Source organism: Oryzias latipes, chromosome 12, assembly GCF_002234675.1.
Source record: "Oryzias latipes chromosome 12, ASM223467v1".
Lineage (NCBI taxonomy): Eukaryota > Metazoa > Chordata > Actinopteri > Beloniformes > Adrianichthyidae > Oryzias > Oryzias latipes.
In genome coordinates, this window is record NC_019870.2 from 9,658,033 (window position 1) to 9,685,521 (window position 27,489).

The window sequence follows — 27,489 nt, forward strand, 5'->3', positions numbered from 1 at the left end:
TATATAAATGATTAGAAAAAGTTGTTTTGAATCAGTTGCATTCCTTTTTAGAATGCACTTTTATTTTTGAGAAGTTTCAGTCAGGTTTTAGATCTTGGCATAGGTCCACAATGACATTACCATGTCTGTTGATGCCAAGCAACCTGCTTCTCTTGTGCTGTTGGACTTGACTGTAGCTTTTGACACGGCGGGCCATACAGTCCTTTGTCTCAGCTAGAACATCACATCGGCATTCGCGACACTGCACTTGACTGCTTTAAATCCTATTTAACTGGGAGAAGTTTTTCAGTCAGGACTGGTGAGGCCTCCTCTGTCCTGTGGGGTTCCACAAGGTTCTATCCTCGGTCTTTATATTTGCTGCCATTGCACGGCATGATCTCTCTTTTCATTGTTACGCCGATGATCTGCAGATATATCTACCTCTCAGTTTGGGGGTTAGGGAGTAGGGAGGAAATTGGGACATAGACTTTTCATTTGATCATACTGATACATTTTTTTCTCTTCTGCTTACTTTTCACACAGGTCACATTTCTCTCCCCTTTGCCCCCCCCCCCCCCCCCTGCCCCCCCTCTCCAGTCACAGCAGTGGCTGACATGGAGAATTCCTCAGTGGCATCTGCATCATCTGAGGCAGGAAGCACACGCTCACAGGAGATCGAGGAGCTGGAGCGTTTCATCGACAGCTACGTGCTAGAGTATCAGGTGCAGGGGCTTCTGGGAGACAAGGCAGATGGAGAGCTGGACTTGGACAGTGGTGACAAAATGCCACAGGTTAGTTAGTTTTATTATGTAAACAGAGTGTTGTGTGTGTTTGCAGGCTGAGTTAAAGGGCTACTTATGTTGTTGTAACAAGCTGACGTTGATTCCTTAGTCACAACTGCCCGTACGGCTGGACACGTGTTGTCTACAGGTGAAAAATGGGCAAATCTGTCAGGAAGAAGACAGTTTATTAACAACTAGAACGCAGCGTAAGGACACCATACGACAGCATCACCTGTAGGTCATGAGAATGGGCTACTCACTTTATTCTTACAACTACTTCATAATACATTTGAGTAGGGCTGCACGATATGAGGAAAACTCGCGATATTGGTGATTAATATTGCGATAACGATATAATTTGCGGTATATAAACAAATAGCAAAACAACCAAAAACATAATTTCCATTTCACTGCAACAGTTAAAAAATTATACTCCAAATGACCCTTGTCGACATAGGAGGCAAACATCAAACATAAAAGGGCTCATCTGATTGATCAACAACGTAAACGGGTCTTTCCGATTGGTTAAATGCACAAAGGGATTTATTTCATTTGTTCAATATTTCAAGCTGCCATGAGTTTATTTTAGCATATTTAAGGTAACCATTTATTGCGATTTTTGTCATCTTTTGCGGTATGCAAATTGCACAGCTTGCTGTTGCGATAACGATAAATTTGCGATATATCGTGCAGGCCTACATATGAGTTAACTACGTACGGGTGCATGTGACTAAGATGTGCGTTAAGTCACACAAACAAAATGGTCAATTTCAGCTTAATAAAAAAAGCCAACTTTGTACAAAGCATAAAGCTAAGCTGGATCCCACAAAATGTCCCTGTATTTTAGCGTGTGGCAGTTAAGAACTTCTTTATTTCTGGAAAGGACTCCAGCAGAGCCAGACTCAGGAAGGCGGTCTGTTTAACCTGCCCATGGGAAAGGGCACAAAGCCTTTAACTCCAAACAAACAAACAAAACAAAAAACCACTTCACTACTGATGCATATTATGGGAAAGAAAGGAAAAAAAGAGGAACACTAGTTATTATATGCCAAAAATTCTAATGTAAACATTGACTCTGCAGATTGCAGAGTAAAGAAAAGAACACTGAGTTATTGAGCCAATGGGACTATGAAGAACTGTCTGTGGGATATCCTGTGTTGTATAACAAAAAATCTGGTTTATTCATTGAAGCATTGTGATGGGTTAATTATATAGATAGAACTCTAAAGTACACATAAAAACAAATTTATTATTTAGTCTTGAGCTGCAATTTGAGTCAGTGAGCTCTTTAAAAAAGCAGATAAATAATCCACATTTCTACATTTCAGTGGACTGAAGACTGCTTTGACAAAAGAGACGGAAGCTGGACATCATCACAAGGAAGAGGCTCCTCTAAACCTGTAAGGATTTTTGCCATATTCAGTAATTTTCCTGTGAGATGGTTTCACCTTTTTTTATAAAATATATTTTATAAAAAGAATTTCCCCCTGAAAAGAAAGGATGGATTTGTGTTTTGTAACCCAACACTCACAAAAGCGAAATATTAAAAAATTGAACTCAGATCAAACACCCTGGTATTTGTAAAAGTAAAATGAGCTCATAAGGAATTTATGTTTTCCAAACCCATATTTATTTTTTAGGTAATGACTGGATAAAAACATACAATACACAGTTTATACATTAGAAAAGTTAGATAAATTCTGCTAAATGTGGTCTAAGGGCCTCCTAATAAAGTGGGATTGAAAAACAGCCAATGGTATTCATCCATGATGTAAACCTGCTTTTACCTGTACAGGGTCCCAGGGTTGTCTATTTTAGGGCAAAGGCAGGTTACACCCTAGAGCAGGGGTCACCAACCTTTTTGATACTAAGAGCTCCATCATGGGTACTAAGTCATACAAAGGCCTACCAGGGCTCCTGAAATAACAAATTTGCCCAGTTTGCCTTTAGTTATTTATTTATAATGATTAATGATACTCATATGTGAAAAGATTCATCACTTTAATGATTTCTGTCAATAATTATCAACAATGACAACAAATCAGGAAACAGATATCAACATATTCAGCCCTTTTTTAATTAATGCTGATTGATGACTTAAAAAAATAAAAAATAAATCACAACCAACACAGTTTTGCTCCCGCTGCCTTTTTTAAACCCACACTAGCATGCATGTTTGACCTGTATGTGTTAACGTGCCCACAAAGGTGCGGGCACGTTGCGATAGTTCATTTGGCGATACTTGTATTGATTCAAAATGATGTCAGGATATTTATTTAATTATTTATGAGCGTGATGTTTCCTTTGGTCTTTTGTCCATTTTCTACAACCTTGAATAGACTTTTCTTTGTTGTGAGTCTGGAATCGCAAGTGGTGAGTCTAAGCTCCGTCCCCACCCCTGGATTAGAATCTGTACAGTTCTTAAAAGTCCCCTTCAAAATAAAAACATGTCCAGTTTTTCAGGATAAGGTTATTCTTGTCATTTTTAACAACACATTCATTCTAAATGTTGTCTAACATTGTAATTTAAACTGTAAATAAGTCACAACACACAACACTAAGTGCAGTTATTTTGGGAATGAAACATATGTCGAACAGCTTACTTTTATATTGTATTAAATCTTTAGAGTATTATCAAATATCATATTTTTGTGCTAATTTGAAATTTCTGGTCGCCAAAACATTTATACTTCACAAGCTACATAAAGAAAAAGAGACTCCAACTATTATTTCAACTCAACATTCAGACTGTTGGATAGGTAGATAACAGCTGAGCAATATGCACTCTGACATTATGTTGACTTGATGCAGTTTTAATGAAGCTCACAACCAACCAAAGGGGCAGAAACTGCCAGTTCATTGGTTTGAGTGAAACTATGAATTCTTGCCTAAAGGCAAATATTAAGGCTAAGCTGTAACCTGATTTGACTTACAAGTTAAATTAAGATTTTTCTCAATTTGTTTTTCTTAGTTTGACACAACCTCCGGACTGTCATGTCTTTTATAAATGTTCAGTATATCATAGTCTCTGCATTTTCTGCTTTCCTCCCCTTTAAACTGCAGGACGAGTGGGAGCACAGCAGCAATGGCAGTACTGGCTCTAGGCCTAGTTCAGGGTCCAGACAGGGGTCAGGCTCCCGTTCTGGCAGCAGAGGCCGGAATAACCAGTTCAAAGCTCCTGCTAAGGTAGTGAAAGATGTGCCTGTGTGCTTTCATTAGCAGTTTTGAGTGTTCTCCTCTGGCATCGTGCAAATGTCCACTTTATTAGGAAAAGAAAAAACACAAATTGAAACTGAAATATGGTGTGAATTTGTCATCTTTGTTTTTGTCTAGAACGGGAACAAAGATGGCTCCTTTGACATCCTGGGAACAGACATTTGGGCCGCCAACACAATGGACTCACGCGGGTATGCGTCTTAGTGTCTCACACCTTTTTTGTGTCTGCTAGTTTTGGATTCCATACATAGTTTCCGGTGAGTCATGTTGCAAATGTAGATGCTGTCTCACAGCTTTTGCTAGTCAGTCTCATGCTTTAAAGCTTAGTGTTTACAATCCTCTCTGTTTTTCCTAAATAATCTTTCAAACCAAACTTTGCTTTTCTTATTCCATACCAGTTTTCAGGCTAAAACCCGATATTTCAACATGTTTGCTCTGATATTTAACCAGCTTCACTGCCTCCTCTGAAAATGTTGGTCACAAAAAGTTTTATTGAAAAAAAAGTCAAACAATTTTTATGAAAAATTGATCTTTAATGTAAAAAATAATTTATTTAAAAAAACAGCAAGACACTTAATATTGTAAAGGGTTGATAGGTTTGATATAGTAAAATCTAAAGTCAAGACCATAAATATTTGGACAGAGACACATTCTTTCTTATTTAGTCTCTGTACATTACCACAGTGAATTTTAAACAAAACAACTCAGATGCCATTGAAGTGCAGACTTTCAGCTTTTATTCCATGGGTTGAACAAAAAGATTGCATAGAAATGTGTAAAACTAAAGCATTTTTTAAACTCAATCCCTTCATTTATTTCATGGGCTCGTAAGGAATTGGACAAATGAAATAACTGAAAACAAAATGGTGGAAAACCCTTTGTTGGCAATGACAGGCTGAAGTCTTGAACTCATGGACGTCACCAGATGCTGGGTTTTCTCCTTCTGAATGCTCTATCAGGCCTTCACTGCAGCGGCTTTCAGTTGCTGTTTGTTTGTGGGCCTTTCTGTCTGAAGTTTAGTCTTCAACAAGTGAAATGCTGCTCATTTGGGTTAAGATCAAGTCCACTGTTGTCTTCCGTGGACGTCCAGGTCTTTTTGCGTTGCTGAGTTCACCAGTGCTTTCTTTCTTTCTCAGGATGTACCACACTGTTGATTTTTACCCTCCTAATACTGTAGCAATTTCTGGCATGGTTTTTTTCTGTTTTCTCAGCTTAATGATGGCTCCTTTCACCTGCATGGAGAGCTCCTTTGACTGCATGTTGTCTGTTCACAGCAAAATCTTCTAAATGCAAGCACGAGTCCTCTAATCAACTCCAGGCCTTTTATCTGCTTCACTCATAATGACATAACAAGGGAATTTCCCACACCTGCCCATTCAATAGCATGGAAGTCAATTGTCCAATTACTGACGAGTCCATGAAATGAAGGATTGTGTTTAAAAAAATGCTTTAGTTTTTCACATTTTTATGCAATCTTTTTCTTTAACCCATGGAATAAAAGCTGAAAGTCTGCACTTCAATGGCATCTGAGTTGTTTTATTTAAAATTCACTGTGGTAATGTACAGAAACTAGAATGTGTCTCTGTCCAAATATGTATGGTTCTGACTGTACTTAGCGGCTTCACTGAGTACCAGCCACGTTGGCACAGCTGAAGACAGGCTGAAGTTATTCAACCTGCACCGTGGGATTATGTAAGCAGCTCTGTCCTTACCAGACACTGATGGTTTTAATTTAATTGTTTCTGCACTCCTAATTAAGCTGTGTGGATCTAGATTGAGAAGCTCATTCATTCATTTTTTAATCAAGCGACAAACTATGATGATATATCTGAATATTTAAATGTTATACTGTTTCCTGCTGCACGCAGAAAACACACAACCATTAAAACAGTTCAGAGTAATACAAGTGAGCGTGGCGTATATTCACACCCACCTTGTCTATTTGATTAAAATAGACCAGCATTTGCTCACTAAATAAGGCCGAACTCTGGTCTGGACCAAACAAGTGGAATGGATGGTCTGCTTCTGAAAGGGCTCTGGTGCGCTTTGCTTACTATGTGAATATAAACTAGCCTCAGTCTGGCCCAACTTCAACTGTCATCAACCTTTTTTAGAACCAAAATGTTAATGTAGCTGAAAGCCACAAGCTGTCAAACCTGGAGCAAGGAGGAGATGCCACGCAACCCGTTGAGACAACTGTGATGTGATATTGGGCTATATAAATAAAATTGAATTGAATGCATCCTTCATATTCGGGCTGACGCACATCAATTCATATTAATCGTTCTTTGTATATCACTGTTCATTAGGGTTGTCCTTAAAAGTGGAAATTGGAAATTCTAAGCTCCAACCCATGAAGTTGGTTGGATTAGCTGAAAAAAACTCTCCTTGGGAATTTTTCTCTCAATTGGACAATATTTACCCCTCCCTCAGTGACCTAGAAGTTTTCCCCTTCGGCCCCTATGGGTGCGCATTGTCAAAGAATAAAAACAACATAACAATTAAAATTAGAATTAAAATGAAAGTTTTAACATCAGAACTGATCTCAAACAATTTAATCTACAATTCTACATGTATGAAAAAGAACAAATATTAATGATGATGAAAATTGTAAACATTCAAAACATCCATTATATAACTGAGTATGCTTGTATTCCTGTTTGTTCTAAATGTGAAAAAAAATTCTTAAAAAGGCGATATTCATATTCCATATCCAATCTACAGTCTCTGTCCCAAACATTTGTTAGTGTTCACTCTGAGACTGCTAAGCCCATCTATTGGCAGCCAGCTTAGTTCTCCTTACTCTTCTGCTGAGGCACCATACCAGTCTCATTGAGGGAGGGGTAAACGTTGTTGGAATTGGAAAAAAATTTACAAGGAGAGTATTTTCAGCTATTCCAACAGATTTCAGGGGTTGGAGCTGAAAAAATATTAATTTGAAAATTTAGCCCTCTGGAAGGACCACCCTACTGTTCACACATGGTAACACAAAGTACTGTACACTAATAAATACATAAACAAAATATTAAATAAAACTGTTTTTGTATTTTTAAACCCCCCCCCCACACACACACACCACTCACCCATTTCACCTATAGCAATAACAACTCATGGTCGCACAACGTGCAGCTACTGGAGCAAACACAAACGCTGGCGTATCATCCTTTTAACAAATAAATGGAAGCGTGTGGTTTCAAACTCCTGAACAGGCACTAGTTAAAAAACTTTGCCATACACATGCTTCCACTTACAAACATTTGTCCACTTGCAAAATTTCAATGAAGATACATGCCGAACTAATCAAAAAATATAAATCCCACAGATAATTTGGACCAAAGAGGTGAACCAAGACTCTTTAATTTCAATACCCACTTCCATTATTCACGTTCAAATAAAGAATTTACAGTAAACTCTGAATCGTCTTAATGTAACTGAATTTTTCTGCAAGGATTTTACTATTTAAGCCCCATATGTTTTTAAGAGGCTGTAGCGTCTCTAATCATCATGGTTTCCGTGTTCCAGAGGTGCAGGTTGGGATGTGCAGCCAGAAAAGCTGGACTTCAGCCATTTCCACAGGAAACACTTGAGAGGCACGCCGAAGCACCTGCCACACATTGACAGAGAGGGGTGAGGCACTACTTGATCCACTTTATCTGTACAGTTTGGATCATGTTCAAAGTATAGTTTGAACATGGAACAGCATATTAATATTAAAATGATTTGAACCCCTGATTCACTGATTTCCTTTTTTCGCGCTCCTTTCATCTCCAGGATGAACAAAAACAAGTTTGTGGAAGAGGATGGCATAGACATGAATGACATTGAGAGGTTCCTTCCTCATCTGTGCTCTGTAAGTTGGACAAAAATTGCTTCATGATTTCTATTTTTTTCTTGTTTTATTAAGTTTATTAGGTATCATATGGTCAGTAATTTTGGTTAAGGACAAGGATTTGGCACTGAATATTTTACTAGCTGTTGGAGAGTGACCTCTAGTGGTGTAATGGAGGTAATGCTCCCTGAAGCAGCACTGAAAATGGAACAGCATATTCCATGCTGTTCCATGGTAAGCAGTATGCTGCTGCTTCAGAATAACTGGTGAAACTGATTTTAGAAGCCAGTAAAAGAGGTGACCTTTTGTTGGCTGTAGTTTTAGCAGCAGCTGAAATGTTCTGTTACTGCAGGATTTCAGTAGCTGTCAAGAAAAACAATGCTATTTCACTGGAGGAGACAAATCGTTCAGAGTTTAGATTAGTGTTCTCCCGCTTATTCGCGTTTAAATATTCGCAGTTTCACGTATTCAGGGATTTTTTTTCTTAAGTCACGGGACTCCTCCCGTTAATCACAAAGGCTCAGACAGCTCAGGATGCTTGTATGAGACTTTTGCATCTGAGGGAGGTGCTGCGGGAATTTCTTAGGGGAGGGGAGCGGATACAAAACGCACGCCGGCCCGTCGGCTTCCCTGCTGGCTTCTAAAGAAAAGGGGAAAAAAAGAAAACAAATATTTCACAGCGAACAACAGTTGCTTGCACCGGATATTGAATGGAGTTTGTGCCCCTCCATGAAGGAATGGCATCAGCTGACCCAGGTTTGTCCGGAAAATATCCTGAGAATAATTATCGTCTGGATGAATGAATGATTGATAAAATCGGCCTCTCCTGAACTTAACTGAAGGAGGAAGCACGGGCTCCTGGTTTTAAGGGACAGAGTGACTCTCCTAATGTGGGTTATAAGGTGCGCTACGGTGCAGCCCAGTGCTCTAAATAAATAATATAAAAAAAACTCTATGTTGAGCAATATTCAGGTGTTCTTTATTCAATGTTTTACAAAACATCAGAAGGGTTATTAATGAGTAAAGATCGTGACGGACATTCTTTGGCCTCAGTGGTTGGGGGGTTTCCGTACTTGCAGTTGTCTCTGGTCCCTTATCACCACAAATACGGAGAGAATACTGTAGACTGTGGGGCAGAGGTAAAGCAGTCTACCTCTGATCACAGGTTTGATTCCTTCTCTGCCTGTCCATGCGTGGGCAAGACACTAAATCCCCACATTGCTCCCAGTGGCCTGATTAGCGTCTTGCATGGCAGTGAATCCTGCCTCCTTAAAACGGAGTTTTGATTGTTTGTTAAGCGATTTGGACCTTACAAGAAGGTGGAAAAGTGCATCCTAAACACTCCCCACCTACCATTTAAAAGTTCAGACTGTATTATATATTTATAAAATGATACATATATATATACTATTTTATATTGAAATAAAAATAGCCCCTGAAAATGTGGAAGCATAGACTTAAATAACCATTTCTGGTGTTTTTTATGTGGATACATGAATGTTTCAGCTAAAAAAAACAAGTAGTCTTTTCTACATCCACGTGTGACATAACTGGGACAGTGGTCTTTGTTAGAAAACTTATCACACATAAATCATAAACAGCATGGCTTCGTAAATAAAGCTATAAATATCCTTTATGTTATATCTTTTTACAATGTCCAGCTCATTCTTGGTTAGTTTAAGAACAGATTAGCTTTACTGCCATATAAGTTAGCAAAATGACACATTCATATGGCAGCTGAAGTTAACTTTTGAAGTTTATTTGTTTGTTTTTTTCTACTTTCAACATTAACTAAAAAGGACTGAGGTGAAGCATCATTCTTATCGAAGCCCATCCAAAACAACCAAGGTCTGCTGCATTCACATTCTTTTTCAGTTATAGATGAAGCTAAGTCATTTTGGAGCACTAATGTGATATTTGTCTGATTTTTTTAACTGGCTGTGCCTGCGTCTTGCCCAGGACTCCCTTACAATAAGAATATCCTGGTTGAGTAAAGGTCAAATGTTGCAATGTTCAACCACCCAATTAAATTCAAGTCAATTTCAATTTTTAGATATATATTTTTAAATCTTAAATAAATTCCTAAATAATTCCAAATCATACATTAATAGAAGGTCAAATCTTTTTAAATCCTTGGTCTCAAGTCAAAAATACAAAGTCAAATTCAAGTGCAGTCTCTTACCAAGCAATTCAAGTCTTAGAGTTGAGACTCGAGTCTCATTGTAGTCAAGTCTCGAGACTGGAGTATTACCACCACTGGTGATAATAAAGACAAAAAAAGCTTTATGAATTACACATGTGATGCATCATTTCCATATATAGTGCCTATGAGACCACAGTGTAATGTATTCTATACCTGTTAAGACATTGCAGGATGCGAACATTGTTCTCTTTCCTGGGTGAATTGTGATTTATTGGAATGAGTTCGTTGTACGTGAATCCCGTCACACTGCTCTCCTCATGCATTCTATTCCCAGCCATGTCCTCCCTTTTCCAGCGTTTGAGCTCCCGCGTCGTCCTTTTTCCTTCCCTTCATGGCCTTTGAACTGAGCAGAAATCTCCTTTTAATCACGTTCTGGCCTAGATGGTCTACCTGAGTCACTAAGACGTCTGACTTATTGTATAGGCCTGAACCAAAGCTGCAGTTTCCTTTCATTCATGCACGGCCAAAAGTAAGAAAGGGTCAACTGAGTTTGTCTGCAGTGCTTCGGATCGGAAATATGCTGACAATGGGACACAGTCAGTCGGAGACATTACCGCGGGAACCTGGTTTTCCTTTCTCTACTGGTCTCATGCCGCTGAGTGTCTGTGGAAGTTTATGTCTAAAGCTCTACCACACAAAATCACAGGCTCTGATGCTACATTCATTCTTCTTTCATATCATTATTTATTTTAATTCTACTTTGTGCCCAAAATATCTGCAGATTGGAGTTCAGAATTCAAAATGTTTAATTCCTGACCAATAAAGTCTCATCTAAATCTGTTGCGGTCCTGATCCACAAGCTTAGTCACCATCCAGATCCTGACTGAACTATTGATCTGCTTTCCCACTTACTGCTGTTCTCTGCAAAGTCTGCAGTGACATTTTTGTGCAGTTGAAGAGAATCTAAATTTTTTTTCACACCATGCTTTGTGTCAATCTTAGCTAACGTAATGCAAAGATCCTTTCAGCAGCACCCCAACACAGTCAGAGCTCTGTCCAGTGTTGTTGCAAATGCTGCAGCCCTGGCTTACACCACCCTCTGCTGCAGAAATGTCACATTGTTGGAATTGCTAGTAAAATCCCAATGAGATGTCATTTCCCACAGTGGCATTAGTGAAAAGAAACCCAATTTATTCATATCTCTCTTTTTTTTTTTAAGTTATTGCATTCCAAACCTTGATAAATAAACTGAATTGTATTAAGTTTTACACACAAATAGATATTCTTTTATTAAAATGTATTACCTCTCTTCGATTTTTGGTGCAAGTTTTAGCTATCATGTCTGTGCTGTTTAATAAAAAAAAGTGTCAGAAATATTTACTAAAGCCTGCCATCACTGCTACATTATTGCTCTGCTATTCTTCAGCAGTGACTTGAAATGACAGATTTTATCTCTGCAATTGAATTAAAAAAAACTATTTATTAGTTACATCATCTTTGGACTTCCCTGTGACTTTCATGCTGGGTCATTGATTATGTTGGTTTAGGCTAGGGGTGTGACAACCGCATATATGTATAACCGCATAATCGCATCACCCCGGTGATGATCACCCCGATGAGATGATCACCGCGGTGATGACTCATCACCGCACGTCCCCACATGTTCCTCTTTTTTTTGTGTGAAAGTTCTGCATATTATGGTGCATGATTTGAACTATAATGAACACATTCATCTTTGCTAATATTTTACTTTTTCTGCGAGTTCTGTGTTCAGACTTCAAGGGCTTCTGGGGGAATTTTCATTGTATTCATTTCTATTACAAGCTGCGTGTGTTCTTGAGTGCGCGATGCGGCCCCTTGCCGGAGGATTTTGTGTTGGGTGGGGGGGTCACAAGAGTCCCGACACCGCACTGCTTCATCACCGCGGTGATCAAAAATCTCACTCCGTCACAGCTCTAGTTTAGGCTATGGCTGTGTACAGTTAATGTGAGCAAAAGGTTTTTTTTATACTCAGTCACATTCGGATGTTTTTTTTCTTTTCTTTTCTTTTGGAATCAATTTTTTTTTTTTGACATGCTCATTGTCACTAAGCACATAGTTAATCTCAAATGGTGAATGTTTCTTAAAATGGGTCTTTAGACTTAAAGTACCCCTTGGTTTATGCTTGTGTAACGAATTTACCACTTGTCTGACATGTAAATTGTTCCAGTGTCTCACAATTTTTTGGGGGGGAATAACTTTAGAAGTGATACGCTAATCGCTGGGGTCAACAGTCTGATAGCATCTGCTCGTTCCTCTGAGTATTTAAATGAGCGTTGTCACATTCACCACACCTGAAATGATGAAGGACAAATAAAAAAAAAATGTAAACAGGTTTTAATGAAAATCAAAAAGGAAATGCTTTCAAGTGTTGCAGCTATTTAAAGGAACATTTTTAAGAGGTGATGGTTGGACGCAGGCTTTAAATCAGAGTTCATATATTAGTCAGATAAGGGACAGGTTGGGCTGTCGTGATCTCCCCAGACAATTCAGCACTTGGAAGGAGAAAGTGGCTGGTCACTGAGGACACTTCCCATCTCTGTGGTTTGTGAACAAAGCCCGTGGCGAGGAACAAAGCTGAGAAACTGCAGACTGGTTGACCCCGCTGCCTGGAAGTGTACGTGCTGCAAAGCAGGACTTCAGTTGGGAAGACAGACTGAGGGCGGGTGGGAGTTTTGGGGGGCAGTCTGTCTGTCAGCTGTCAGTTCCCTCAGAGTTACTCACAAATATAAATATTTACTACTATCTTCTGGGTTTCCTCTCTGTCTCCTTCATGTCTTCAGTATCATTCACGACTTCCTCCGGTTTCTTTCTTTACGCCGTTTCCCCATTCCTCTTTGACCGTCGTCATCAGGGTTCCTTCTCCTTCGCTTCTTCCGTTCTTCACTCCTCCCCTCCATCCTTCAAATGTTGGTGGGCAGTAGAACAAAATCCAGGAGGTCATGGTGACCGGCAGCCCCCTTCATTGGCTCACTTCCTGCTATTGTCCTGGTGTTTGCAGTTTATTGGCTCCTACACATTATTAACCTCTTACTTTCATTCTTGATCACTACTGGACGCTGTTCTGCTGCCAGACCTCACCATGTGAGGAACAGTTGAGATATAAGGACATTCATGACGGGAGAAGCTTAGGAATGTAATACTTCCCCCTTGATGCTTAAAAATAGTTCAGTTTTTTGTCTTTTTTAGTTAAAAATCTAGAAAAATGTAGAAAAAGTCACAATAGATCACATGACAGAAGAAAAGCAGGAGGCTTAATTTTAGTTAAGTTTTTCCTTTTTTTTTATACACGATTTGGGATCTTTTTTATTTATTTAATATAACCGATGTTTCTTTTCCTCTAAATGAAAGAAATGTGTTGCGGCTTAGCTTTCCACCACAGTGCTGCTTTATTCTAACAATGATAAATTCTTCTTCTTCATTGTTAGCCTAAATACTTTGACCCTGCTGTCTGGACGTGTACGTGCTGCAGAGCAGGTCGCCATGTGTAAAAACAGCATTTCAGTTGAAAGGTCCAAATCGGTGAATTCAATTCCCGTCTGTTTTTATTGCATCTAGGCCAAACTGGTACTGACATATTTATTTAACTAGGTTTGTTAGTTTTTGTAACCCAAATGAAGAAAGTGTTCTGATTGTGGAGTTTTTTTTCTTTCTTTTTTTTGCTTCTGCAAAGCTTTTGTAAATACCTGCATCATTTAAGATGATTATTGGCTTTAAATGTTGTCCTCACTTTAAATGAGCAATTTAAAGAGTTACTTATTTGACCTGTAGCCCATACAGTTTACTTACCTAATGAATAATGACTTGATGCACATCAGCTGCTCATGACTCAGCAGTGCTTCTAAACAGTTTACTCTGATTTCAAAGCAGGTTTTAGAATTTACTTTATTTTTTCATTTTAAAGTTTGAAATTCAACCAACATTTTAAAAAAGAAAATATTTTGTTCTCAAACTATTATAAAATGTTTTTTTTAAATATAGACTTCTATTTCGTTTAAGTCATGGATCCTTTAAAGGGCCTACAGTCAAGACCATAAATATTTGGACAGAGACACATTTTTTCTAATTTAGTTTCTGTACATTACCTCAGTGAATTTTAAATTAAACAACTCAGATGCCATTGAAGTGCAGACTTTCAGCTTTTATTCCATGGGATGAACAAAAAGATTGCATAAAAATCTGAAAAACTAAAGCATTTTTTAAACACAATCCCTTCATTTCATGGTGCTGGTAAGTAATTGGACAATTGACCTGATCTTAACCCAAATGAGCAGCATTTCACTTGTTGAAGACTAAACTTCAGACAGACATGGCCACAAACAAACAGTAACTGAAAGCCGCTGCAGTAAAGGCCTGGCAGAGCATTCAGAAGGAGAAAACCCAGCATGTGGTGATGTCCATGAGTTCAAGATTTTGGGCTGTCATTGCCAACAAAGGGTTTTTTCAACCAAATATCAGTAATGACCATTTTGTTTTCAGTTATTTCAATTGTCCAATTACTTATGAGCCCATGAAATGAAGGGATTGTGTTTAAAAATGCTTTAGATTTTCACATTTGTATGCAATCTTTTTGTTCAACCCATTGAATAAAAGCTGAAAGTCTGCACTTCAATGGCATCTGAGTTGTTTTATTTATAAGTCACTGTGGTAATGTATAGAAACTAAATGAAAAAGTGTCTCTGTCCAAATATTTATGGTCCTGACTGTATATCACGCTTTTCTTAAGGCTTTCAGAGTAAACTAGATCTATATATATGATCACACTAAAGAACAATTTTTTAATATGAAACATCAGGTATTTTCGCAGCCCTTTTTCTTACTCGTAAGACGACTCGATCTCTGAGGCACCGGCTTTCGCTCCGTTTAGGTACCGCCCATTTCCTGACGTCAACCTAGAGGCCCTCGGCAGCGTCTGCGTCAGCGTTTGCCCACAAAAAAACAAACATCCAAACTTTTGCAAAGATGGATGCGCATATTGTGGATATAAAATCGTTTTGCTGATCCATGAAGAAAGTGTGTGTGTGTGTGTGTGTGTGTGTGTGTTAGCCTGGATTCCTCGCTTATCTAAGTTGCAATATCAGACGTGGAGTGGGAGGGGCTGGTGCTCAATGCGCATGTTTTTAGGGGAATACTCAGAAATGCGTGAATGGATCAAAATACCGCTTTGGGGTTGTTTATCATGAGAAATGAACATTATAAAACACTTCAAACCTCAAAACAGTTGATTTTTGTATGATTTAGGAACATTAAAGACCCACAACAATAAAAGGTGTTTTTAGCATTTTTTACATATTCTTGTGGCATTTTCTGATGATAGAGGACATGTTTAAACAAAATTTAGCTTAAAATTACATTTCTGAGTTTTTCTTTATTCAAATTGTTGTGAATCAGGAGCAAATGAAAAAATGTAGTTGGGGGAAAAAGCTCCCCGCTCCGCTCTATCCTGACTCATCCACTTGCAGACAAATGGATCCATGTACGTCTTTGTTTTCCTCGTCTGAGCTGACATCTGGATCAAAACTGTACGGCTGGATAGCTGCAATATTACTCGCCATTTTGTTGTAATGTTAGATCTGCGTTGTGAGGGGCTGCAATCTAGCAAGAAAATGTGTAAACCAGGGATGGGCAATTTCAGGCCTCGAAGGCCGGTGTGTCTGCATTATTTCCAGATATTCTTGCCCTACTCGTGACTGATTACCTGGTTCAGGTATTTCCAGCCAATCAGAACATGCCAGAGCAGGGTATGTTGGAAAACATGCAGGAATGCGGCCCTCAGTGCCCACCTCTGGTGTAAACGGATGGGAATGGGAGCCCCACTTGCACCGCACCATTGGTCCTGCCAAAGCTCTGAGGTGAATTTTTTTTTTTTTTTTGGCTACAAATGGCATAAACATAATTAAAAGACCAATGAGAACAATTTTAAAATAGATCAAAGAATGATTGTGGTGGGACTTTAACAATGAAACAAATAAAATCTGGATGTATAAAAGGAATAATTAATATGAAACACTGGCTACTTTATCAAGCACATCAGTGTAAATGCTTCTAAATACCAGTACCAGTGTACTAGTTTAACTAGTTTATCACATTTACATTTTCAGATGAGATAGATGCTGCAGTACAAACTGAGCAACTCCATAACACAGAAGAATATTTAGTTTTGTTTTGATAACATAACTAATTCACTTTGTTCATCTGAGAACTGATTAGCAGCTGTGTTGTGGTTCTTTGTTCAGAAATCAGGATAATATTTCAGAACGTCTGCTGCTCTTGCACCAGAAAGAGGGTTTTAAACTCTCGACTGTGCCGCTTGTAGGTAAATCTATGAGAGACAAAGATAAAAAGGTCTTGGCATCTTTGTGTCTTATGATAAACAGTCTGAAGCCAGAGTCACTAGATGGGTGTGCAGGTTCATCAAAGAACCAGAAATATGACAAGAGATGAAACCGTTGTGGGATCAAAGTGCCAAGTGGAAGAAAGAAGGGGAAAAAAACGGCTAATGTTTCATAAAACAGGAGTTGTAAGAGTTTTCTTGAAACAAGCTCTGTAGTTTGTATCCCTGAGAAGGATGAAGTCAGTAATTACTTTCTTTTTCTCCTAAAGCTTTGATGGGCTCTGACACAAACTGACAAGCGGTTGACTGGAGCATTAGCAAACGTCTGTCGCCCTTATTTAGTCGGTTTGTAATCCACCGTCAGCACTGTCAGACCCCATCAACGCCTTGTTTGACACATCTGTCAGTGAGAAAGATCACTTTGATTGACTGTTCAGTGAAGCGAAAGAGTGCTTCACGAGGAAGGTGTCAGCGACAAGAAACAAACAACTTTTTTTCTCAAATGTCATGTTGCTTTGTCCAAAACAAACCTTTATTTTTCATTATTATTTTTTAACAAAAATGCAGTCATGTGGAGTTAAAAAACAGTACTAGATCATGATGCATGCAAAATTCCTACATCACAGCAATGTCCAAACACTGAAACCTCTAACAGGATCCCTGCAAGGTTTTAAAAAGACTTAAAGCTATCAAAATCGTCTTAAATTTGATGTGATAGGACATCAATTACATTGTTAGAAAACATGTCTGAGTGACTGAAAATGATAAAAAAGTTGATTCCAAAATAGAATATAAAATGATTTAATATTCAAATTTCAATTTAAAACCTTTTTTGGGGCTTTTAAAAATTTCTTTTGAAATAACTAGTTAGATCAAAACCTCACAAAGGTGGAAGCATCTTTAACATAATTAGTTATCTCAATAAAATTCAATTGAAACCACTTTCTTGCTAAAATAGGATGCAAGAACCACATTAAAGTAAAATTGAGTCACAAATTTAATGATTTAATATTGATTTTTCTAAATTATAATTGATTTCAATTTGGATCCATTTTTTATTATTTATTTTTTTAACTCGGCCCCTTTTACAAGCTTCTTTGCTGCATTGTGCCATGCAAAGAAAGGTCAAGACTCAATTTTACTGGTTTTAAATCCATGAATTGAACCGAAAGTAGGAACCGATTATTGCAAATTTCGAGAACAGACAAATGATCGCGAAACACTGAACGGCAACATTGACTCTGTCCGAATTCCCTCACTAATCCCTAACTTCTAAAAGAAAAAAAACTATTTAGTGTGAGACGACGATCTAGTTCCCTGAATTTTTAAACAATTTGGACACCATGCTCACATTTGCTGAAGAAAAACCTAATAAATATGAACATTCAGAAAGACAATTTAGGAATCAACTGTGTTCTGATGATGAAACTTGGATGATTTAAAAACCATAATTAAAATAGTTTTTTTTCCACATGAAATATTTTTCAAACGCAATGCATTGTGGTCTATATTCCCCAGTTTATATTCTGTGAAATATCTTGGGCACTCGATTTTGGAATTGTAGATTAGGACCACTCTACAAAATGGTTAATGCACTATATACCATAGTGAGAAGTGAAGGAATTTAGACACAACTATTGACTGCTGGCTCATGGGCAGCACGGGGAAGAGCAAATTTAACAAGCCATGGTTAAAGAAGAAAAAAACCTTCATTCCTAACTTGTTAAGAGGAGTGGCGTGTTTGAGGCTCGCTGCACCTTCAGCCAGTTGGGAGGAGAAATTAGGATTAAATTGTGCATTAATAAAGGTTTTTTAATTTATTTTACAGAGCCCTGAACAGGGTTAAGCATCATATACTTTAGTTTCACTGTGAGCACCAAATTCCAGAAATTTGATCTTACCACTTAAAAAAAAATCAAAATAACTCAAATTTGGTGGGAATGCTGCTCTAGATGCCACATCACAATTGATTGCTTTTTTTGAAAATATTCTGCTAGAAATTTCTCTAAAAAAAAGGTTCCTGGCTTCTTTTCTTTCTCATAAAAAGGTTTGTATTTCTTATTGGTTAAACAAATGTGCAATCTGAAGATCCATGACACCATCAACTACAGTAGGAAGTCTTCCATCAATGTTAGTCAAAGTTGCAATGACAGTTTTTGATACAACTGTCCAATAAATTACATTTTATTTTTGCTTTTTTAACCTTTATTTAAATAGAATATTGTTGTTTTTTTTAATTAAGCATATTTGAGCATTAGTCTTTTGTGCTTAATCATCCCACCGTCTTCTCACCTTGTTGCATTGACAGCCTCTCTTCCCATCATTCTTGCTGTCTCCTCTGTTCTCAACAACCTGTCCTGCAGTCCAGCCCTGGACTAGTTTTAAATTTATTGCTCTTGGCCAATGGCCTCCTTGTAACATAAATAAGCTGGGAAGAACAATGGGCTGGATGACGGAGCATCATGCCAGAATTGTTACGCACCAGAAATGACAGGAAATCATGGACTTCACTTTCTATGCTATTGCAGAGAAAGTCCTCCTAATCTTCATTCTGAATCCATTCTTCACATTTCCAGCTGCCGTGGCGTTCTCATTTCCTTACTCTCCTTTCCGGACACTTGTACCTTCGCTGCACTAAAGCAGTGTCATTGTTATGAAGGGACTGACAAAGACATTGATACCAAAGATGTAAAGTTGAAGTACTAATACCTTTTTTTTTCTTGCACTTTCAATGATTTGTCAGTTAGCTTCCTTGTAATGCACTTAATAGGATCTATTTTAAATCTCAAGGTCTGATTGCACAAAATAATTTTTGTTTTTCAGCTGATTGAGCCTTTTCAAGAAACTCAAATTGTCTGGACGCATTTAACCCCAAACCACCGTCCTCTGTCTCTAAAGTCTCTGAACTAAATCCTTTTGTGGTAAAGCCATGTTTGTTTCATACTAAAACATTTTTCATATTTTTATTCTATTATAAACTTACATACAAACAGATATATGTTGAAAAAAAAATCCTTACACAAAAAAAGCTGGCAGTGAAGCTAATATAGCTTTATTTTCATGACTAAACTCGCCTTTGTTCGGCTCAGTCTCCACTTCTGTACAAGTGCCACATCAATGCAGGGTACCTCATGGTAGCAAATCAAGCAAAACGCAAACACCTACTGCTGTCTCGCACCGTTTCCAATAAAGGGGAAGAGCCCAGGCCACCAGTCTTCCTGCCTCTAACCGTAAATCGCACCGTTATAGCTTTATCTAATCAAATTGTTACCGAGAATGCGCAATAATTTACTCTCCCTCCCTGAACGATGGATCTATTTACTCCAACTGGATTTACTGAGACAGTCTCCAATGTTACCCCAACAGCCTAAAACTCTTTTGTTACCAATAAGTTTTAACACAACTATATTTACATTACTCTTCCTTAATCCTGCTATTTTATCAGCATTTTTTATTAAAGATATTAAGATTTATAAAGATTAAATCTTTTATTGAATATTTAACAAATACAATAAAATATTTTAAACCTTTTTTTAGCCAAAAGCACACAAGCAACAAATGGAAATGTTTCTCTTTCTGTCAACATTCTGCCATTCATCCCCCCCTTCGGCATCATTGTCACGTCCACAGCACTCACACTGGCTGCATGTAGGTAACAGGTCTTCTGGCTGAGGACCAGGACAGCTCAAAGCTCGCTTTGATCTACCTATCCATGCCTGCTAGCCTGCAAATAGCTTTTACACAAACACTACGCTCTTCCGCTTGGGCCATTTTTCAGCTTTCAGATTACTCCTTTTCTAGACATACATGGTTCATTCTTTATTATTGATGAGTCTCAATATCTGCCAACTAAAAACTTGATCAAGTTTAACTTTTATGTGTGTAGTTATGTTTTCAATCCACAAAGGGTGTAACGATTCATTTTAATGATTAATTTCATATAACAATTTGTGGTTGCTGATACGTTTCATAGTCACTATTGGTTCATTTTGAAAAATCTGATTTAATTCACAGATCTAACATAGATCTAGGACATCTTTAGCCAAAAATGTAACCAGTGTGACAGATTCCTTTTATGTCCTGCAAGATAATCAAGTGTGAATTAAACGTGTAGAAACAAGTAAAAAAGACTTTATGTCAAATCTATTCACATTTTAGTTTCCTAAAGTTCAGCTCTCCGTTGTTTTTCCACAACAAAATGATACAAACTGAGCATTAATAGAACATTCTAGCACACTGTATGGTCACATGTCTTTGCTAAATTCCAAACATTGGACTGTGATGATGGCTTGATCATTTTTTGCTGACATCACGTGTGTGTTTTCCACTGCGATGGTCGTTTTTAGTACAACCAACCTACCATACCTCAATCCAAATGGTATTTTCCAGTATTGATTATAGATCGATTTATATCATTTTGAAATGATTTTATAATGGTATTGGTCGATCATATTAACAACTTGCCTCAGACGCATCGATCTGGTTGGATCGTAGGAATATAAATTAAGTCGATTAATTATAATCCACTAAAAGGCACACTACTGGTTAATGAGACCTTAGAAAAATGAAAGTACGATAAGGAAAAAAGGAAAAAGTTGCCGCCTACTTAGAGAGTACTTTTATCTCTTTGGGTGTCCTGGTGCAAAGTGGTTATAACCTGGGGGAGGAAAAAGCTTGACAGATGTATATCACTACTACATTAGCGCCACAAGTAAAAAGCAGAAACCCTGTGTTCAGACACACTTTTGTACTCTGGTGTAAGAGGACTGGTAATGGAACCCAACCTTTCCCCGACAGCCGCTCTGAAAGTAGCAGAGCAGGGCATTGATGACACATTTGAAGATTTCTGGCTGTCAGAGTCTGCAGTAAACATCAACATCTGAGCCTTTTACCCCCAGCTAGCAAAAAGACTGTTTTACATGTACACTGCTTTCTTTATGGAATAAAGTTAAAGCTTCTGTGAAAGTAAAACCCAAGAATGGAAATTACACGGAAAATGCTGCAGTTGCAAAATGAGTAACATGGGGGCATTTATGAATCAGAAGTAGGGGCTGTTTTTGCCTTTTTTTTAATTTTCCTGAGAAATTGAACAAGGAAGAACGGAGTGATTATGCAAACAGCTGCGTAAGCTGTTTTCCTTGCCGACTGTTGTCAAACTGTTGCTCAATGTCAGGGGTTGAAAGTTTCTTCCCCCTCGGCACAGGCATGAGCCCCAAACACCCTAACTGAACACCAGTACCCTGAACTTTCATTGGGACAGGATGACACACACGGCGTACTCACTCCTCATGTGTCACGTCTTGGACGTTACAATGTGTTCACAGCTGTTCGTAATGGAGCTTATTTATGCACTCCTCCTCTTCACAACACCGCCCGTCCTCGCACACTGTATGTTTACCTAACAGCACTGGTCCCAAGCCACCTGTAACCATGGTAACCGCTCATAGTGACAAGGAGTGAAGGGGAAAATGTTCTCTTTGACTGACAGGCATAATGTTTTATGGATGATAGTTGTTATTTCTTTTTCAAATGAAGTGAGATGCATAAGTAGAGAGCAATATCCAACAGACCTTGTTTCAGCAAAATAAGAATATGGACGCCACCTCTAAAAGAATATCTTAAATGTTCTTTAAGTGTATTTTCCCTTTTCAAATAAACACTCTTTGCATCCAAGAACGTCTGCTGTCAAGCTGGAAAGATAAATGGAAAATATTTTAGTCACTTTTAAATTAAAGATTTACAGGAAGGAAAAAAAAAAAGCTCATTAGTCTGAGCTAAGTGAATAGTGCTGCATACCACCAAGCCATAATATAATAACTGTCGACACGCTATCTTCAGAATGAGAGGTGTCACACAGTTGGGTGTCGTTAATTAAAGTCCAACTCGGCAGCAGTGAGTTTGCTCTATACACAAACGTCTCTGTGCTCAGCAGAACATCAAAAGTTTAGTCATGTTTAGGTAGAAACGGTACAGAAATGTGTAGATTTCAAAAGCCCTAAAAATTTTTTTTGTTTGTTTTTGTAATTAATAGAGGTTACCAGAACCAGTCCTTGAGTCCTAAAACTTTTAGTTCAGCAGATTTCATGTTTGGTTAAATAAATATTCTCCTGTTAGCTGCACATTTATCTGATGCTTATATTTCCTGTCAAACAGGTGGGGGTGTTTAAGGTTCTGCTTTGACTCCTTCCTCTTTAGAGCAGGGCTGGCTGCTTCAGTGACGTTTGATAGTTTCCTGACGCATACCTTCAAATATTATTAGGCAAAGTGGTTTGGCTTTTCCAAAAACCAAGCTTGGTCCATTTATTCCTCAAGTTTAGGTTCTGCTGAAAAACTGGAAAGTTGTGCGTGTTTCAGTTCAGAGTCACAAATGGCCAAAACGACTTTTATCCTTTTGTTTTATTGAGTTGTAAAGCACTTTGGTACGCCCAAGTTTTGGTAAAATGCCATAAACTTTAATAGATCAAAAATGACCAACTGGTCAATATTGAACTACATTACTGAGCTGGGATTAAGCGAGTTCTTAGAAACATCTGTTCTTCACATCTTTCAAGCAGTTAAAGCTAAAAGATGTATATGGATACATAAATATTTGTAATTTGTGCAAATTTTTATGTCTTAAGACCACTGGTTTGCAATCTTTATAAAAGTATACTAAAAAGAAACTTCAGGCAGTGAAATTATGGCTTTAAAAAGTTGAAAAATATTGAATTCTAACTAATTGTATGAACTAATGTATACACTACTGTCACTGAAAGGAAATAAACCTTCAAAGTAAAATGTCTAAAGATTTTTTATTTTCAAACTAAAACTCTCAAGTACATAAAGGAGAAAATGTTTCTGTTGGAAATAATGTCAGTTTACATTAAGGTGGTTTCTAGTTGTTAGTCTTTTTGTATTTTTTTTAGGTGTTGCTGTGTCTTCATGTTCTATCTTCTTATCATGCTTAAATATTTGAAATAAATACATTTTAAAATTATCATCTATCTACTGTAACTGTAATCAGCAAAGCTTTGAGTGAAGGAAAACTGAATTTGTTGTAAAATGTTCCAAAACAGTGATTTTTATGTTTTTTCTACTGCTAAAGTTTTCAATCAACTTCCTTGTTTTTGAGTGACAAATATAATTTCTATCTTCGAAATATTTGTTTTTTTTTTTAATCTATTATGTATGTCTGATCTCTTGTTCTAAATTAAGATATAAATAATGATTAAATATTTGAAATTTTCAGACATCTAGAAAAAAGACATACATATAGAAACCGTTCAGACATGAGTCTGTCATGTCGCACATCTGAATGTGAGACACTCCTGAAGCATGTGGTGGTTTATCTGCCATTCCAACCTTAGTGTGAAGAACACAAGCATTAGGTTTAGATAAAGTATATTAAAGTGAAGTGTGATGAATTGTCTGTGTTTTCAGCTGCTGCTCCTTATGCAACATTTGCTCCTTGCAGGTCTTCCCACCCTTTCCTAATGACGCTGAGATCGCACACACCAAAAAGCTCTTCAGACGCAGACGGAATGACCGACGGTAACCAAGCACACATACGCATACAACAGACATAGACCCACACGAGTCGAGGCAAAGAGAAGAGACACATGCAGGCTCTACACCTTACTAGAAAAGTAAATAAACGTAGCAGTTGTCATTTGTGTTGGAGGATAAGGTCTAACTTCTTTTTAGATGCCTGATTTCTTGACTCTACTGTCCCAATTGGTTTATCATTAAAATGTAATTATTATTTTTTCCTAATTAATTTCTGTAGATTTTATAAAATCTGACTTCGCTGAAACTATATACTTGAGGAGAAAAAAAACCTCTCACTCCTGCCTTGATGTCACTACAAAACTGTTCTTCAGTTGCTAAGAAACAGGCCCACAGAAAATATTTTGGTTGTATTCAGGAAGAAAAAGGAGATTGTTTTTTTAACCAAACTGAGAAAAACACCTTATTCCTGTTTTTAAGTGAAGCAAATAATCAGTCTTTCCAGGAATTTTGTGTTTATGTGGAATGGCTGCAGCAAAGAAATGTCCAAACCGAGGAATGGAGCCAGCAGCAGTCTGCTTAGGTTTCGCTCTGTGTTTTGTGAACAGGAAACATCAACAAGGTCTATCCTGTTATCTTGTGCATCTTGCTGTCGTACAATTCTGTGTCACAGAATTGTTGCATCCCAGAGTAATTTTTTTATTATTTTTTATTATTTCTATATACTTTATATTTACTTTAGGCTGTAACATGATGAAATAATCTTTAAAAAAATGTTCTCTGATAAAAATAGTGGATTTTAAACATGTTCATGTGGCTTTTTTCTGACAATGGAAGACATGTATAAAGAAAACTAAGCTTAAAATTGCATTTCTAAGTATTTTCTTTTCATTAAAATTATTAGATGAAAAAAATGCTGTTTGAAAAGATTTTATTTATGCCGTACATAATACTCTGGGGAGGCATTTTGCTCCCAGCTCCGCTCCATTCCGATGCATTTACTTGCAGACAAATAGATCCATGTACGCCTTCGTTTTCCTCGTCTGAGCTGGAATCTGGCTCAAGACTGGATAGCTCCAATATTGATCGCCATTTTTGTTGTATCTGTAATGTTAGGTTGGGGTGTGAGGGGCTGTAAGATAGCTGGAATTAGTGTAAACCGAGAACTCTCAGCAACGGGAGGGAAAAGAGCAGCAAGCTCCGATCACCACCTAGATGTGAATTTCTAATGAACTCCTACCGCTCTGCAGAAACTATGTCCTAGAAAACAGCACAGGCTTCTGATTTTGGCTAAAAACGGCAACATCAGAATCAAAAGCCCACTGGGAAGACTTTTAAAATGGATCAAATGATGATCGGAGTGGGTCTTTGTTACTAAAAGGTAAAACAAGATGATGATGTACTAACAGTTTTTGTTCAGTTGTTCTACAAGTTCCACTGATGCTGAACCAGTTCATAATAACTTGACAAAAGGCACTTTTACTTTTTCTTGTGATGCAAACAGTTGATGTTTTTCTTTGTTCACTGTGAGAAGATTTGTCTTCAAATATTTATCATAAATAATTCCATCAACAGTAACAGTTTTTTCACAGCCTTCTATTCAAGCTGTAGTTTTAGTTCATATAAAATTTTAGTGGTTAAAAATGTTCCTTAAATCCTTCTTTAGCAGTTTTTTAATTACTTAGTAATATCTATATTTTTTTTACAAAGTTACAACATTTGTTAACATAACTAGAAAAAACATCCCTTTAAGGTCATTTTTGATTAAATTCCAGTCTGTGCTTCACCTACCGGTAAGTGTTTGTGGGTCACTGACTCTATAAGAGTTTGTTTTTCATAGAAAGGATATTTTTCTTTTATTGATATTAAGTGTTATCCATACCGGTTCTGCATGCATTTATGCCCACATATGCTGCATTTCGCTCAGTTTTATTCAAAATCTACAGATTTCTAAATGCAGATGCTCAGTCAGGCAGTTAAAGCTTGTCTCCCCACAGTCCATTAAGTCAGTGTGTTGTGGGCAGTGTGGAGTTTCTAGCCGTGGTATTGACCGTCTGGCCTGCAGCCCTCTCTTCCCCGGAGTCGATCAATTCTGCAGTCTGGGTCAACCAGCGATTCCATGAATTCTTCATCCATTCTCAGCAAACAGATTGATTGATCGTCTTCATTCTGCCTCTTCCCATGATCACATCTGCCAATTCGTTTGTACCTTTTTAGTCACTGTAGTGTTCTTCTGGACTCTGCAGTTCTTCACATGTTGTTTTTATGATGTTATCAACCTGTAGTTTGTTTTGTTTTTCTTTTTTGCTTTGCTTCTTCCTCCTGAAATTCTTATTTTCCTCCTCTGTGAAAATTCTCCTCCCATCAATTCCGTGCGTCTTCTGTCTGTTCTTATCACCTGCATTGTGGCATACCCTCCTCTCCTGCTTGTAGAACATTTGATCACTTCACCCGAGGGCAGTTAACCGTACTATTGCCTACAGGCCCGGGGGGGAAACGGCAAGTCTCGGCCAGGTTAGTGGTACAACTCCAAAGTTCTGAGGTTCATGGGGCCATAAATGTTTTTAGTATTGATCTTTTTGTCCTGCTCTTTAAAAAACCCTTTTTTCCAGTTAGCAAAACTTTTATTGTCTGAAAATCACACATTTAGAATAAAATAGAAGGCTTTTATTATCTTTATTCCAGAAAGAGTTATTTTTAAAGTGGGCAGACAATACAAACAAATATATATAATAAAACGCAGACTTTATAAAATAAGCAATAATAGAAAATGTGAATGTAAGAAATATAGGCTGAAAATGAAGCAATTTAGAAAAGTATAACCGTCAGAGTAATTTATATTTTAACATCTCACCCTAAAGAAAAGTCTATCCCAATTTTATAATGTAGTAAGTAAATATTAAAAAAGCTGGTGAAATGTCATCATTTATCCAAAATGCTGACAGCTTCTTGGCTGCTGTATGACAAACGGATGTTCAGCACCAGGACTGATGCAGTGTTCACTCTTTTAATGGGATCGACATTTAAATGTCTCACTGGCACTTCTCTGTATTATTACAAGATTAGCTGGACATCTTATGAGATAGTAAGCAAACAGAAATTATCTGTCAAAATTTAAAACCCTTTTCACTGACTGAGATTTAATATTTCCTAAATTTTTAAGTGTGTGTCTATGCGCATGTGCTCTATGGCTTAGTGATTTAAGAAGTGCCATTTTGTGGATGTCAAAAAAAGGAATCACACAGACAGACATCTCATCACTTTTGTCAAGCCTAAATTCTTAATCCTCCGGATTTTGGGGCTTTGTAGACTTGGCCTCACCTGTATCTGCTGTAGTGATAAGTTGATGGCGGCGGCCCTTTAGAAAGAAACAGCTGTGCGTGTTTACAGTGCAGCCCGTCTGACGTGTTTACATTTAAAAAAAAGAACTGCTCAAAAAGAACTTTCAATGTTTAGATTTCCACACCAAAAAGAAACATCACAATAAGTGCACTGGTTAGGATTGACTGGTGAAAGCTCAGGAAAATAAGTGTTTTTATTTTGTGAACGCAAGTTTAAAGGCACACTGTGATAAACACAAATTACACTTAACAGTGGAGGCCGTTTCTTTTGTGAGGACTTTTTTCCAGCTTTTCTGAGAGACAGGAGGCAGCTGAAAAAAATTGTAAAAAAAACTAAACTC

General features: G+C 37.6%; 1 protein-coding gene across 2 annotated transcripts in view; it reads left to right on the top strand.

Moving 5' to 3' along the window:
- The first annotated feature begins 530 nt into the window (after positions 1-530).
- Positions 531-27,489, top strand: part of ctif (cap binding complex dependent translation initiation factor) — a 47,489-nt gene continuing 20,530 nt past the window's right edge. The window contains exons 1-8 of one of the 2 annotated variants that reach the window (XM_023961200.1): positions 531-770; positions 2,090-2,161; positions 3,825-3,947; positions 4,095-4,168; positions 7,500-7,604; positions 7,749-7,827; positions 23,776-23,852; positions 26,241-26,321. In XM_023961200.1, the coding sequence (XP_023816968.1) occupies positions 594-770; positions 2,090-2,161; positions 3,825-3,947; positions 4,095-4,168; positions 7,500-7,604; positions 7,749-7,827; positions 23,776-23,852; positions 26,241-26,321 (788 nt within the window). In that variant the 5' untranslated portion in view covers positions 531-593. The remainder of the gene's footprint in view (positions 771-2,089; positions 2,162-3,824; positions 3,948-4,094; positions 4,169-7,499; positions 7,605-7,748; positions 7,828-23,775; positions 23,853-26,240; positions 26,322-27,489) is intronic. The other variant, XM_023961201.1, reaches the window with a different exon arrangement.